The following is a 13,530-nucleotide window of genomic DNA, read 5'->3' on the forward strand; positions in this document are numbered from 1 at the left end:
ATTTCTCCAAAGTTTCTATTTAAAACTGCTTTATGTACATGTGCATTTTATCTTAAATCTTTTTAATAAAGCTATCAAAAATCTATAAAATCGTGCTGAACATTTTGGGTTGAGGTTTTCAACAATCAGCATTTAGAAACAGCCCACGAGTCACCTACATCTTTTGCAAACTATGTAACAGTAAAAAAGCAAAATGAGGTTCTCCCACTTTTCTCCAAATTGTATGTAAGCATTTGTGTTCGAATCTTTGCTTCCATTTGCATTTGCTTCCATTTTATTCTAACTTAAATTTTACAGTCTAACTGCCATTCTACATCATTAGGTGAAATGAATCCAGTGAGTATGTAACTTAAATATTAGCATGACAGTGCCTTCTGGAGGTATCTCATTATCAGTACCAAACAGTAACCTACATGAAAAGCACAGTCTAATTTTACTCCAGGCTTACACAGTACTAAATATGCTCTCAATTCCATATATTGTTTTTAATTGATAAAAAGTCACAACTAGACATTCCTGGGAAAACATATATATATATATATATATATATATATATATATATATATATATATATATATATATATAACCTAACAATGTTATATTAAAAAAAAAGTATTGTTCACATGAAATTGGTTCAGCATGAAATAGGAGACAAGAGCAAATCTGTAAATTTTTTTTTTGAAGTGCTAAGAAGAAACTATTGAGGAACCAGTTGCCAGTATTTTTTATTTTACATAAAAATAAGGCATTGTAAAAACGTTAATAGTAAATCCACATAAACCTGTCCACCGTACATCTTTTCATAATATATAAATATGCAAAATGCAGTTATATTTATATGGGTTTAAAATAATGAGGGTAGACTGAATTTAAATCTAAGGTGTTACTAATTTCTTGATTTAAAGTATTAAAAAATCTTACAAATGTAATATGTTTTGTATGGTTCCCTAATTGTCAAAACCTGTTTTCAACAGGCTTAGCAAGTATGCAATGCAATGCTCTACATAGTCTAGGGAAACACTGCGTGGTATCTTTCATATTAAATAAAAAAGAGGCTCGAATAACCTAAGATGAGTGATTAAATGTAGGTGCAAAGAATCTTTGGCCCTAGATTTAATTTCATATGTACCTTGGGACAAATGTCTAGAAGTGATACTCTCCCTCATGGATGTTGTAAAATATGTCACAATTTAAAAATGTTTGAGATACAAAATTCTGTGGAAATGTCTCTGTTTTTGTCTGTTGATCTCATACCTGTGTTTCTTAGTCTGTCCCTTTTTCTGTCTTTCTCTACCCATACTCTTCATTTCCGTAGGTATTTTTAAAGCTCCTTCATTTTTAACTAGCCAGAACAACAAAAAATGTTCTATTTATTATAGAAATATAATTTATGTTCTTTTTTAATTTAGAAAAGCAAATGAATGATATACATACTTGCTTTGAAAACTCCTACAAAATCTTCTAAATAAAATTACTTCCTACTTACGTAACTCAATTTTTGTCTATGCATAAGTAACTTGATAGAATAAAGAGCTCATATTCCTGAAATAAACTCATGGAAGAAAATGCATCATGGCCATTTCTTTTCAAGCCATCGCCAACAGGGACTTTTTAAAACTAGATTTATAATCCTTGGTAGGTGGACAGCAGCTAAAGCAAAATGAATATGCGGTTGGTAAACTATAAGCTCAGGGTACTTTATTAATTGATACGAAATACACCTCACAGTCATAGAATTTTAAGGAGAAAGTGACGTTGTCTTCATTTTTATCAATGAAAGAGAAAGGTCCAAAAGGATTAATAGCACAAATTAGGAAAGTAAGTTACTGGCAAGAAAGCAGGGTGGCAAGAATCGCCGTTGACTGATCTTTCACTCATACTAAACACAGGTCTGTGTTGAAAGGCTGCCACACATCGTGACTTGAAGGTTTGCCATCCGCACGTAGGACGGTATGCAGGTGATGTAGTCCAGCCTCTGCCCAAGCCGCATCTGCTGAGGCATGGACCACAGTATCAAACAGATATCTGCACATCAGGAAGCACTTCACTGAAGGACAATATTAACTTTGCTTCGTGCTAAAGAATGACTAGACAATACTGCATGAGAAAGCAGAAATTTGTGACCAAACAGAGGAAGAGTTGGGTCACTACTGGTGTTTTAGGGCAGCCCAGTGGAGTGTTAGATTGTATAAATCAAAGTAAATAAAGCTTTCTTCCTTTCCTTCTTTTCTTAAGCATCTTCCGTATTTTCTTCTTTTGAGGAATGTGATATGTACTTAAAATAATTTTTCATGTTGCATGGTTATCGTATGAACAAAGAAGGACATTTTAAAAGGCAGGCTATGAAGCACAATACTCTAAAGGTAAGTCTTATCCTGGTTGGTCTATGAGTCACGATGAATGAAAAATATTTGTTGAAATGAATAGCCTACATATGTTTTTAATCCTATGGCATTGTATAGGCACATAAAAATTGGTTCTGATGCAGTATGGAATAAATGCAAGCACCCCAAAATATAGAATGACCTCTGCACACGGAGAAGAGTCATGCTCCCTACTAACAAGCTGTGTTGACTAAACACTCATTACTAATGGCTACTCCTTCTATCAGGGCATTTCATTGCAAAGCCAAGGTAAAATACTTTCATAGATATCCAAATGATAGATGGGTGTGTGTTTGTATTTGCATGGGAAACACGAATGTTTACAATCCTGTGAAAAGATGACAAGGCAGATGCGAACATTTTCCACATGGTCTTCTGATTTATTAAAAGCAAATAAAATTAAATCCGCTTTGTTTGCTGTAATCAAGAATCCCTATAGCGTACTCTTCCAATTAGTACAGAATCATTTACTGATGCAAATGTAGCCACCTGCTCACGCTGCCCACCTATTTTAGGGAATCAGAGCTAGTCACCGCACTGACTTTGAGAATATTTCGATAAAAAGTTTGGCATAGACTTCCATAAAAGAGTCTTATTTAACACAAATATATCACCTTCAGAGGCTGTAAACAATATATCAAAAACGAAGCTCTATTTTTCACTTTCCTTGCCATCTTTCCCTTTGTCTTCCTTTTCTGTTTTGTCTGTTTCGTATTTCTCTTTGTCTGGCTTTGTCACACTGTCATATGAAGGTGGAGAGACCGTGGACGGGGTTGCATCTGTTTTTTCTGGACTCGAGTTCTCATTAATGTTATCAAACACCATATCTTCTTTTTTGGGCAAACCATCATCTCGGTCTCCATCTTTTATGTATATACTTGATATATTTTTGACATTTTGCCGTAAGCGGTAACGTCTGTAAGCACGCTGAATGACAGTAGCAGACACATCTTCTTGTTTTCGTTTCAGTGTAGTTGTTATGGGTTCGTAGGACACTTTAGAAGGATTTGCTGACATGAACCTTTCCTCCATCTGTGAACGGAGTGAGTCCATCTCTCCACTTTCACCCAAAACACGCTTTGTAAAAGCAAATAAGATGTCTAGACAATGGATCCGGTCCCCACTGACCATGGGCAGGTCCATGGCAATGAGCTGGACTTTGTTTGGTTTGGCTATGAGAAGAGGAGGATCCAGGGCAGCTGCGAAATCCGAGAGCTTGCTGTATTCTATAAACTGGGTGGCATCGGGATCAAACTTCTCCCAGACCTCATAGAACATCTCAAAGTCATCCTCGCTCAGGGGCTCAGTACTTTCCTCAGTAGCAACACTGAAGTTCTCCAGGATGACAGCGATGTACATGTTCACCACGACCAGAAATGAGATGATGATGTAACTGACAAAATAGAAAATCCCGACAGATGGGCTACCGCAGTCTCCTTCAACTGAACTTCCAGGATGAACTTTTTTTGGATCACAGTCAGGGGGCGCACTGTTGAGAATAGGTGCTAGCAGTCCGTCCCAGCCAGCAGAGGTGGTAATTTGGAACAGACAGATCATGCTGTTGCCAAAGGTCTCAAAGTTGAACATGTCATTAATTCCTGCCTCCTTTTTAACATAGGCAAAGTTGGACATTCCAAAGATGGCATAGATGAACATGACCAGGAAGAGCAGGAGGCCGATGTTAAACAAGGCCGGAAGGGACATCATCAGAGCGAAGAGCAGCGTGCGGATCCCCTTGGCCCCTTTGATCAGACGCAAGATTCGGCCAATCCTGGCGAGCCGGATCACTCGGAACAGGGTAGGAGACACAAAGTATTTTTCTATCAGCTCAGCCAGAAACATACCTGGTAAGGGAGGGGATGGAAATAGTTAAATTTCCATGCTACAGAAAATCATGACTTTTAAATAATTTTATCTGCCATCTTCTCTCTTGCGATTCAGGACTGTCATTTTATATTGAAAGCAATTTCATAACAAAAGATTGAGCAATCCCAAAGGAAAATGAATGATATTACAATTGTGACATTTCCCCTCCCTTTACTAAGTTTGTGGACATTTTTTTTCCTCCATAATAATTTTTGATTATAGAGGTGATACCTACTCATGTAGAAAATTCAAGCAATACAATAAAATGCTTAAAAGGAAATCTAAATCACCTGAAATACCATTATAATAACTGTTACTATTTTGTTGAGTATCACTTTAGACATTTTTCTGTGCAAGCACACACACACATTATCATATGAATGTAATTGTGTTACATATGCATTTTTTATAATCCATTTGAGTCACTTCATCATGTCATGGAAGTACTTCCATTCAAATGGCAACAATGTAATTTCTTATAGTTTTATAATATTCTGTCCAAATAACCACATATTGAAGAATTTTATGTTGTTTTCAATATTTTTGGCCGAGATAAATATAAAATAGGTATATTTTTTTCTAGTTACATGAACATCATTGGATAATATACTTACAGAATATCAAACAGTGCATTTAAAATTTTCTTATATATCACCAAACTTATCTCCAGAAAGCCTGTACAGTTCTCCATAGGGATATAGGAAAGTGCTCATCCTCCACAGGCTCAACCAGTATTGTGGTTCTTTAGAATTTTTACCAGAAAATCTTTATGATGTTTCAAAACATCTCATCATAAATTTTCTGTTAGAAAAAAATCCACATTTTTTCTTGTTTATTGGACATTTTGTATGCTTGTTGGCTACTTTCAACCTTCTCTTTCTGGCCATGTCAAGTCCTTTGCCCATTTTTCTAATGAGAGATTTACTATTTTCTTATTGATTTAGGAGGACTATTTTTCTACTGAAAGTGCTAATCCTTTGTTGGCCTTACATGTTACATACAATTTCCCCCTGTGTTTTGTCTTTCAATCTCTTTGACTGGGGAGAGGTGGTGGTGAGTTTTACTCCATAGAGTATTTTGATTTTTTATATAATCTGTTATTTTCTTCTTCATAGACTCAAATTTTTGTCATAAATAGGAAGGACTATTCAGGTTCATAGTTATAAATCTATTTCTTCTTGAATCTATTTTTTTTACACTTTAATTTTTGATTCATGTTATCTTTCTACTGAGCAAGTTAGTAATTCTCTATATGGTGACGCTAAATTTTGAATTATCTATATGAACCCATTGAGCTTTTTAAAACACTGTTTTACTTCATCCATGTTATAATAATCTAAGTATCTAGCAATATAAGGCACCCCTCATTTCTTTAATTTTTCTTCCAGATAAATTTTAGAATCACTTAGACTTACATTGCCAATATATTATTTCCGTCAGGCAAAAAGACTTATTGATATTCTCATTGGGACAACACTGCATTTACAAATTAATTTATTTCAAAAATGTCATGATTACAGTGATAGCCTTCTTATCTAAGAAAAGCCTTCCAATTATTTAAGACTTCTTTTATGCATGTTACCTTTCCTCATAGAAGTCTTATGCATTTATTAAAGTTGTTACTGGATATTTTACTTTATTTTTATTGCAAATGCAAATGAGATTTTTCTTTAGGTATATTTTCTAAATTTTTTGTCCACATATAAAACATTTATGAATATTGATACATGAAATTTAAAGTTTGTACCTTCTGAATTCTAATTGAATCCCTTTTTTTGTTTGATTCTTTTTCATTTTTAAAGCATGTCATAATATGATCTGAAGATGAAGATCATTTGCTCCATGTACCCCTCTGTTTTCTTATCTAATTGCATCAGCCAACACTGTTAAAAATAGAGGTGACAGAGGAATCTTTTTTCTTCCCAACTTCATGGGAATGCTTCCACTATTTTGCTTGTTATTATTCTGAGATTCCTACCTAAATTTTAATTTGTTTTATTATATCTTAATACTTTCTTAATAGTCTTATTTCAAAAATTGATTTTGAATGCCTCTTCTAAGTGACATGGTACTTAATATTGAGGTGTTAGGTTATGTGACCTTTAACCTTTCTGGGCCTGGCTGTTTATCACCTGTAAGTTCAATGTGTATTAAATAATCTCCACAATCTCTTTCTGTCTAAAATTTGTAATTCTAAAAATAAATGCAACCCTAAAATACTGGGCAAGGCATGTGCAGATACTGAGAAAACAAGAGGACAGAGAAACAGCTATAGTAATGAAAGGGGAAGAAGTATAAAATCATGTACTGTGATTCACGGCCATGACCGGGGTTGGTTGAGAAATGATTCTGTTTTATGGATTGCCAAGAATGAAGCCATAAGAAATGAAAATGGCATTTCTTGAGGGCTTACCTTCACTTCAAATTCAGAAAGAATTTTCACAAAGAGTCAGGCATATTCTGGCTATTAACGATCATTAATCAAGGGACAGTTCTCATGATGTGCTAAAACTAGAAGTGATTTCAGATTCTGCACTGGTCTTCCTACCTACATATAGGTCTTTCTACTACTTACCTACATGTAGACACAGTTGCTACTTCTGTGAAGGATAATCTTGGAAATCAAATAGCAAGGAGCATCACATGCTTCCAATAAATAGAAAAGTTGTGGCTTCGAGACCTGGAGCATGAACCCAGGAATTCTAACACAGAGGTCTTTATTTCATTTTGTTGTTTTTAAGTTTCCCTCTTTCTTTCATTTTACTCATGTACTCAAAAAAACTTACATTCAAGAATTCAGAAGCTTCTCTGAGCATATGTGTAATATAGTTTGATTCAAAATGGTCTTACCTACAATGGAGAGGATTACGACCACGAAGTCGAAAATGTTCCATCCTACAGTGAAGTAGTAGTGTCTGAGGGAGATCAGTTTCAGCACACATTCTCCAGTGAAGAGGATAATAAAAACCACATTTATCCAATATAAAACATCAGTCATGTATTCACTTTGTCCTTCTTTTTCTACCATCATGGTTACCATGTTAAGGCAGATAAGAACCATAATGGTGATATCAAAAACTTGGTTTGTTACTAGGTCAAATATACATCCTTGGAATTTGTTCTGAAAAAAAAAACAAAACAAAAACCCAACAAGAGAAATATGGAATGTAGCATAGATTTTGCAAGTATTCATCATCATTACATTAGTAAAAAATATTTTGAAAAGGTATGTCTTCAAAAGTTGCATAAATTATCCTTGGTCATAGGTTCTTGATTTCTAGAAGAAATGTTATTAATGAGTTAAATCTAACTCAGAGAGAATGAAAACTTTTTGTTTTTGTTGTTGACTTCTGCTATATACCAGACCAGCCAGATTTCACTTGGTTGTATATACTAACATTTGCTTTTAAACTCATCCACCCTGGTATGTTATACATGAATTGCCATAGTCATAGGTAATTTTTTACTAAGAAAACCTCAGCTCCACTACCTGAAGTATTTCAAGTTAATAAAATAACAGGTCTCTAAATTTCTACTTCGTCATATTATTTTAGCTAGTATGTTACATGGTCGTGCACTGATATGACTGCTATGGTATCAGAGACCTATAATTTCCTATCTCTTTCATGTATAGAATACAGATTTCCATACATATCCATACTTACATGTCACCTTTCCTTTTAATCTCACCGCCAGTGTTATGCTTTCCAGGAAACATAGCTTTTAAAATCCTTTTTAATAGTTGCATAGGAAAGTTTTAAGGCATCTTACCAAGATCAAGTAGGGCAAGTAAAATATTAAATACCAGGGCTTCAGATCCATCGATTGTGATTCAGTAGGTTGGTTGAGATCCGGCAATGAGTCCACTTAAAAAGTGCCGGTGATCCTCATGTAGACAGCTGGGTACTAACTGGCTTTGTCTTCAGCCGTGACTCTTTGGCAGGGTATGTTACGTTGAATATAAATTGAAATGCATATAATGCAGTTAAACTTTTGTTTGCCCCCAATGGTTAGAGGAATACAAACTATCCTTTGACTGCTAAGACTCACTATTTCCATCTGAGCCCATTCTGGTCTTTGATGTCACGGTAGAAAAAAAGTTTAGATTCATGATCAGTCCAACTGCTTCTCTAGCTATCTGTCACAATATCAAAAATCTGCAAGTTAGTGTTACCCTACTGATAGATAGCAGTCACTACATCATAAGATCATCATTTAGATAAATACATTTCAATCAAAAGTAAATTTTATATGTATCCTCTACAGGCCATTGTACTTGTAGTAAGCTATGTAGCTAATATAAAAGTAAAACCATATATATAATTACTTTTCATTTTGATAGAAAAATTAAAAATAAGAATATTAAGAAGTATGATAATGTTCAAAATACATACATTTAATTTTATAAGGACCTTTGTTCAAATATTAGCATTTATGTTTAAGAACTAGTTGTACATTAAAGAATGAATTAAAAATAATTTGAAAGTTTATATGCCAGAGACATATATGTGTACATATACAGTTGACCCTTGAACAACACAGGTTTGAACTGCATGGGTCCACTAATCCATGAACTTTTCTTAAATACTGTATAGTACTGTAAATGTATATCCTCTTCTTTATGATTCTCTTAATAACATTTTCTTTAGCTTACCTTATGTAAGAATGTATGTATGTATACACATATGTATATAATACATATAACATGTAAACTATGTGTTCATCAACTGTTCAGGTTATCGGTAAGATTTCTGGTCAACAGTAAGCTATCAGTAGTTAAGATTCGGGGAAGTCAAAAGTTGATACACAGACTTTCAACTGTGTAGAGGGTTGGTGCCCTTAACACCTGTGTTGTTTAAGGATGAACTGGTTTTACTTTTTTGTTTTGTTTTGTTTACCCCTGGCCGAGGTATTGGCTTTTGTGGTTTCTTAGATCCCAGCTTTTTCATTGCATTATAATACTTCTTCTGTTCTTCTGTCATAAAGATGTCTTGACCTCCAAGGTAAAGAAATAAAAATAAACCTAGTTAAAACCAGAATCATTGTCTAGATCTTTCCTCAGATCATTAAGACAGGTTAAAAATGTTTTATATAGAAATAAAATGCATTTTATTATGTGCTACATAGCTATAAATAAAATGTCTTAAATAATTACTTAGATATAGGCCCATGACTCTCCATAAATAATGTAATGTGCATATGTAAAATATATATATTGCATATACTAATTATTGCCCCAATTTTCTTTTGGTGAGGTAACCTGTGTTATTTTAAACTATGTGCTGATATCTCATTTTATCTGCTACTTGTCTCATCAGGCATTTTATTTTATTTTAATTTTTTTTATTATGTTCAGTTAGCCAGCATATAGTACATCATTAGTTTTTGATGTAATGTTCAATGATTCATTAGTTGCATATAACACAACATATGCTCATCACAACATATGCCCTCCTTATAATACCCATCACCCGGTTACCCCATCCCCCCACCCCCTCCCTTCTTCATCAGTCATTCTATTGCTAAATAAACCAATATATTAGGAAGGGTTATAAGAAATAAGAATACCGAATATCTTTTTTGATGATTTGTCTAATATTTGGGACTCTAATGAAAAGTAGGGGCCAAAACAATAGCAAAAATAGTTTTATACTCATTTGTATTCATTTACAAATGCCATATTCCTTTAGCATGGAAAAAGAATAAACAGTAGTGCCCTCTTATCCGTGGTACCCCTTTCCATGGTTTCTGTTACCCATGGTCAACCGTGGTCTGGAAGCAGGTGATCCTCCTTCTGGCACACCATCAGAAGGTCAATAATAGCCCAAGCTACATCACAATGCCTATGTTATTCACCTAACTTCATCTCATCATATAGGCATTTTATCACTCACATCATCACAAGAAGAGTATGTACAGCACAATAAAATAGTTTGAGGGAGGCCATATTCACATAACTTGTATTACAGTATATTGTTCTATTTTATTATTAGTTATTGTTGTTAATCTCTTACTGTGCCTAATTTATAAATTAAACTTTACCACAGGTATGTATGTAGGAGCAAAACATGTTGTTGTTTTTAAGGTTTTGTACTATCTGTGGTTTCAGGCATCCACTGGGGCATTGGAACATCCCCTGTAGATAAGGGGTGGGGGAGGCTACTGTAAAATGAACATGTAACAAATATATCTGTGTGTGTGTTTCAAGAAACTGGTTAGCTACTTTTTTCATCCCAATAAAGGAATTTCAACATAAACATTATGGGTGCCAACATTATACATAACAGCATTCTGGGTATTGAGAAAATTACAATTAATCCAGGATCTTTGACCTAAAGGACTTCTTCTTTTTTTTTTTTCAATAATAATTTTTTATTATATAATGTTAGTCACCATAGAGTACATCCCTAGTTTTTGATGTAAAGTTCCATGATTCATTACTTGTGTATAACACCCAGTGCACCATGCAATACGTGCCCTCCTTAATACCCGTCACCAGCCTATCCCAATCCCCCACTCCCCTCCCCTCTGAAGCCCTCAGTTTGTTTCCCAAAGTCCACAGTCTCAAATGGTTCATTCCCCCTTCTGTTTACCCCCCCTTCTTCTTCCCTTTCTTCTCCTACTGATCTTCCTACTTCTTATGTTCCATAAATGAGTGAAACCATATGATAATTGTCTTTCTCTGCTTGACTTATTTCGCTTAGCATTATCTCTAAAGGACTTCTTAATTGAGTACACAACCTGAAGTTTCAATAGTAAAAATAACTAACATCTAAATGAAGTTTTTTTTATCTTTTCAACACTATAAGAGTTTAACTCTCACAAAAGATGCTTAGAAGCTCTACCTGTTCTTTTAGGGTATGCTAATTTTCTTAAAATTATCTGTAATTTTTACATATTCACATATTTTCTACATTGATCTGTAATATCAACTTTTTAGTTATGGGATAAATTGGTATAATCCATGTAATTAGGAATTTATTTTGGGAATTTACAGTTCTCAAATCTTTACTTAACTTGTAGGGTCCTGTAGTTAAAGATGATCTGGTTATGACTCTGGGAAACAAACTGAGGGCTTCAGAGGGGAGGGGGGGAATGGGATAGGCTGGTGATGGGTATTAAGGAGGGCATGTATTGCATGGTGCACTGGGTGTTATACGCAAGTAATGAATCATGGAACTTTACATCAAAAACTAGGGATATACTGTATGGTGACTAACATAATATAATAAAAAATATTATTATAAAAAATAAAGATGATCTGGTTATGGTTTCCCTTTGATTTTCTTGGATCAGGCAATATTCAGTTTCCTATTATATTGCATTTTTTAAAATTTATCAAATACCTAATGGTAACCAGACTCCTCTTTCTTTCTTAATGCATTTTAATTTCCCTTTATTCTAGTTGATATACAGTCTTGGCTATTTATCTTACTGATACTAGGCATCAGGGAGAGCCTTCAGGCCAATGTTAAGAGAACCACTCATGAGCAACGGCTGAATCCATAACACATCAAGAACTTACCAGAAGAAGCTAGGAAAACACTGGGAAGAGAACTATGAATTCGAGGTAAAAATCAAAGTAGCAAATTTTAACTTCTCTTAAAATAATGCCAAAATAATAAGAGGTGGGATGAAACCAGGAGGAGATTACAAGATGCTCCAATAGAGGACCTTGTGTTGTTTGGTTTGGTTTTACTGTAGCTTTAGAGATCTTATAAAAAATGCATCCCTTTAAAAGCTAGATGTAAGACATTCTAGACATCAGGCTGGTCTTTTTCAATATTACATACTATGTCAAGGCTGTGTTACATAGTACTTAACAATTTAGTTCTGGTGTCAGATCATCTTTGTTCAAATCCTATCTCTGTTGTCCTCGGGCAAGTTTCTTAGGGTCTTTAAGGATAAGTCATGTTGTAACACCTCCATGGTTTGTTGGGAGGATCAATTGAGATAATGCATTTAAAACACTCAGCAGCATGCCAGAAACACAAGCCCTCAGTAATTGTTAGTTGCTGTTACTGCAGTTGTTATTAACCTTCTTAGCAAAGTTATAGTTACCAAAAGGGGTTGCTTTACTTAGAATTTACCCATATGTACCCAGGTCTATACTAGGTCTTTGTGTAAATATACTACATGTTTTCCCTTTTATAACTTGAGCCTATTAATAATTTGTTTCTAATTTTCCAAGTATGTTTTCTGATGAATTAAACTGTAAATCACATGAACTTATTAAATGAAAACATTACCTGTATAAGTAAAGGGTATTTGGAAAAACTAGTAAAGTGGGGTTGGTTATGAAGAGGTATGGGTAGTTGGTAGGGCCATCAGCTGAGACCAAAGTACTGAAGTTAAAAAGCCTTAAGAGGCAAGAATACACTATGAAAAGAACATGGGTGTTGAAATCAAACAGACCTTTGGATCATGACTGCCAGTGGACCTGTTACTTGATTTGAAACAAGCTACTTATCCTTACTAGGCCAGTGTAAGCACTTTTGTGTAAAGATGCCACTTTCGTTAGCCTGTGCTATGGATTAGATGAATTTGTATCTACAAAGTATCTAGCAGAAAGGCTCCTATGCAGTAGGTTAATTGAAGTGTTGGTTCTGTCTCTTAGTAGGGTGGAAAGAAACCTGAAGCCATTCAGTAAAGGTCAGAAAGCAAAAGGCAAGCTTAAACTGCAAATGAAATACTGGAAGGAAGGAAGATAGTGGTAGTTGCCAGTGCTTCTAAATTAGTAACTTTTGCCTGAGAGTAATGGTAATGGTGTCAACCCATCCTATCTTCTTCCAGTGGCAATTCTTGTTGCAAGAATAATATTTAAAAGCAAGGAGGTTAAAGCAATGAGGGCTGTGGCCGTTCTGTTCATGGTCACATGGCTTTATCTAGATACATGTCTAATTTATACTATTCAGGGAATACTAGGGAATCATGGATATGCTTACATATACACATTTATAACGACTAAAATTGAAAAAAATAATTAAATTGAAAATTAGAGTATACTTTGTAGAATTACTTTCGTTTAATTATCAATTTTTAAAGATTCTCTATGTAAAGGCATGAATATATGATAATCTTAGCTAAGTGTACCTCTCAGATATTAAATGTAAGAATGGAAGATGGAATTTTAAAATACCTTTGAAAAAAACCCCTGTATCTGGAAATGTAAGCATAAATAACATTTAACATTTACTAAATTTTCTCCCAATTATGAATATCAATCATGTACAATAATGATATTTCATTGCATGTTCATTCGTCTTTTCTGAGATGCTAA

The 13,530-nt window shown here is 34.3% G+C and overlaps 1 protein-coding gene across 1 annotated transcript in view; it reads right to left on the reverse strand.

Annotated features, from left to right (window-relative positions):
• Positions 1–629: 629 nt before the first annotated feature.
• Positions 630–13,530, reverse strand: part of SCN9A (sodium voltage-gated channel alpha subunit 9) — a 164,950-nt gene continuing 152,049 nt past the window's right edge. The window contains exons 25-27 of the mRNA XM_026492633.4: positions 9,149–9,253; positions 7,101–7,371; positions 630–4,228 (exon numbers count right to left, since the gene is read on the reverse strand). Coding sequence (XP_026348418.1) covers positions 3,036–4,228; positions 7,101–7,371; positions 9,149–9,253 — 1,569 coding nt within the window. The 3' untranslated portion in view covers positions 630–3,035. The remainder of the gene's footprint in view (positions 4,229–7,100; positions 7,372–9,148; positions 9,254–13,530) is intronic.

Source organism: Ursus arctos, unplaced genomic scaffold (genome assembly GCF_023065955.2).
Source record: "Ursus arctos isolate Adak ecotype North America unplaced genomic scaffold, UrsArc2.0 scaffold_1, whole genome shotgun sequence".
In the NCBI taxonomy this organism is placed as follows: domain Eukaryota; kingdom Metazoa; phylum Chordata; class Mammalia; order Carnivora; family Ursidae; genus Ursus; species Ursus arctos.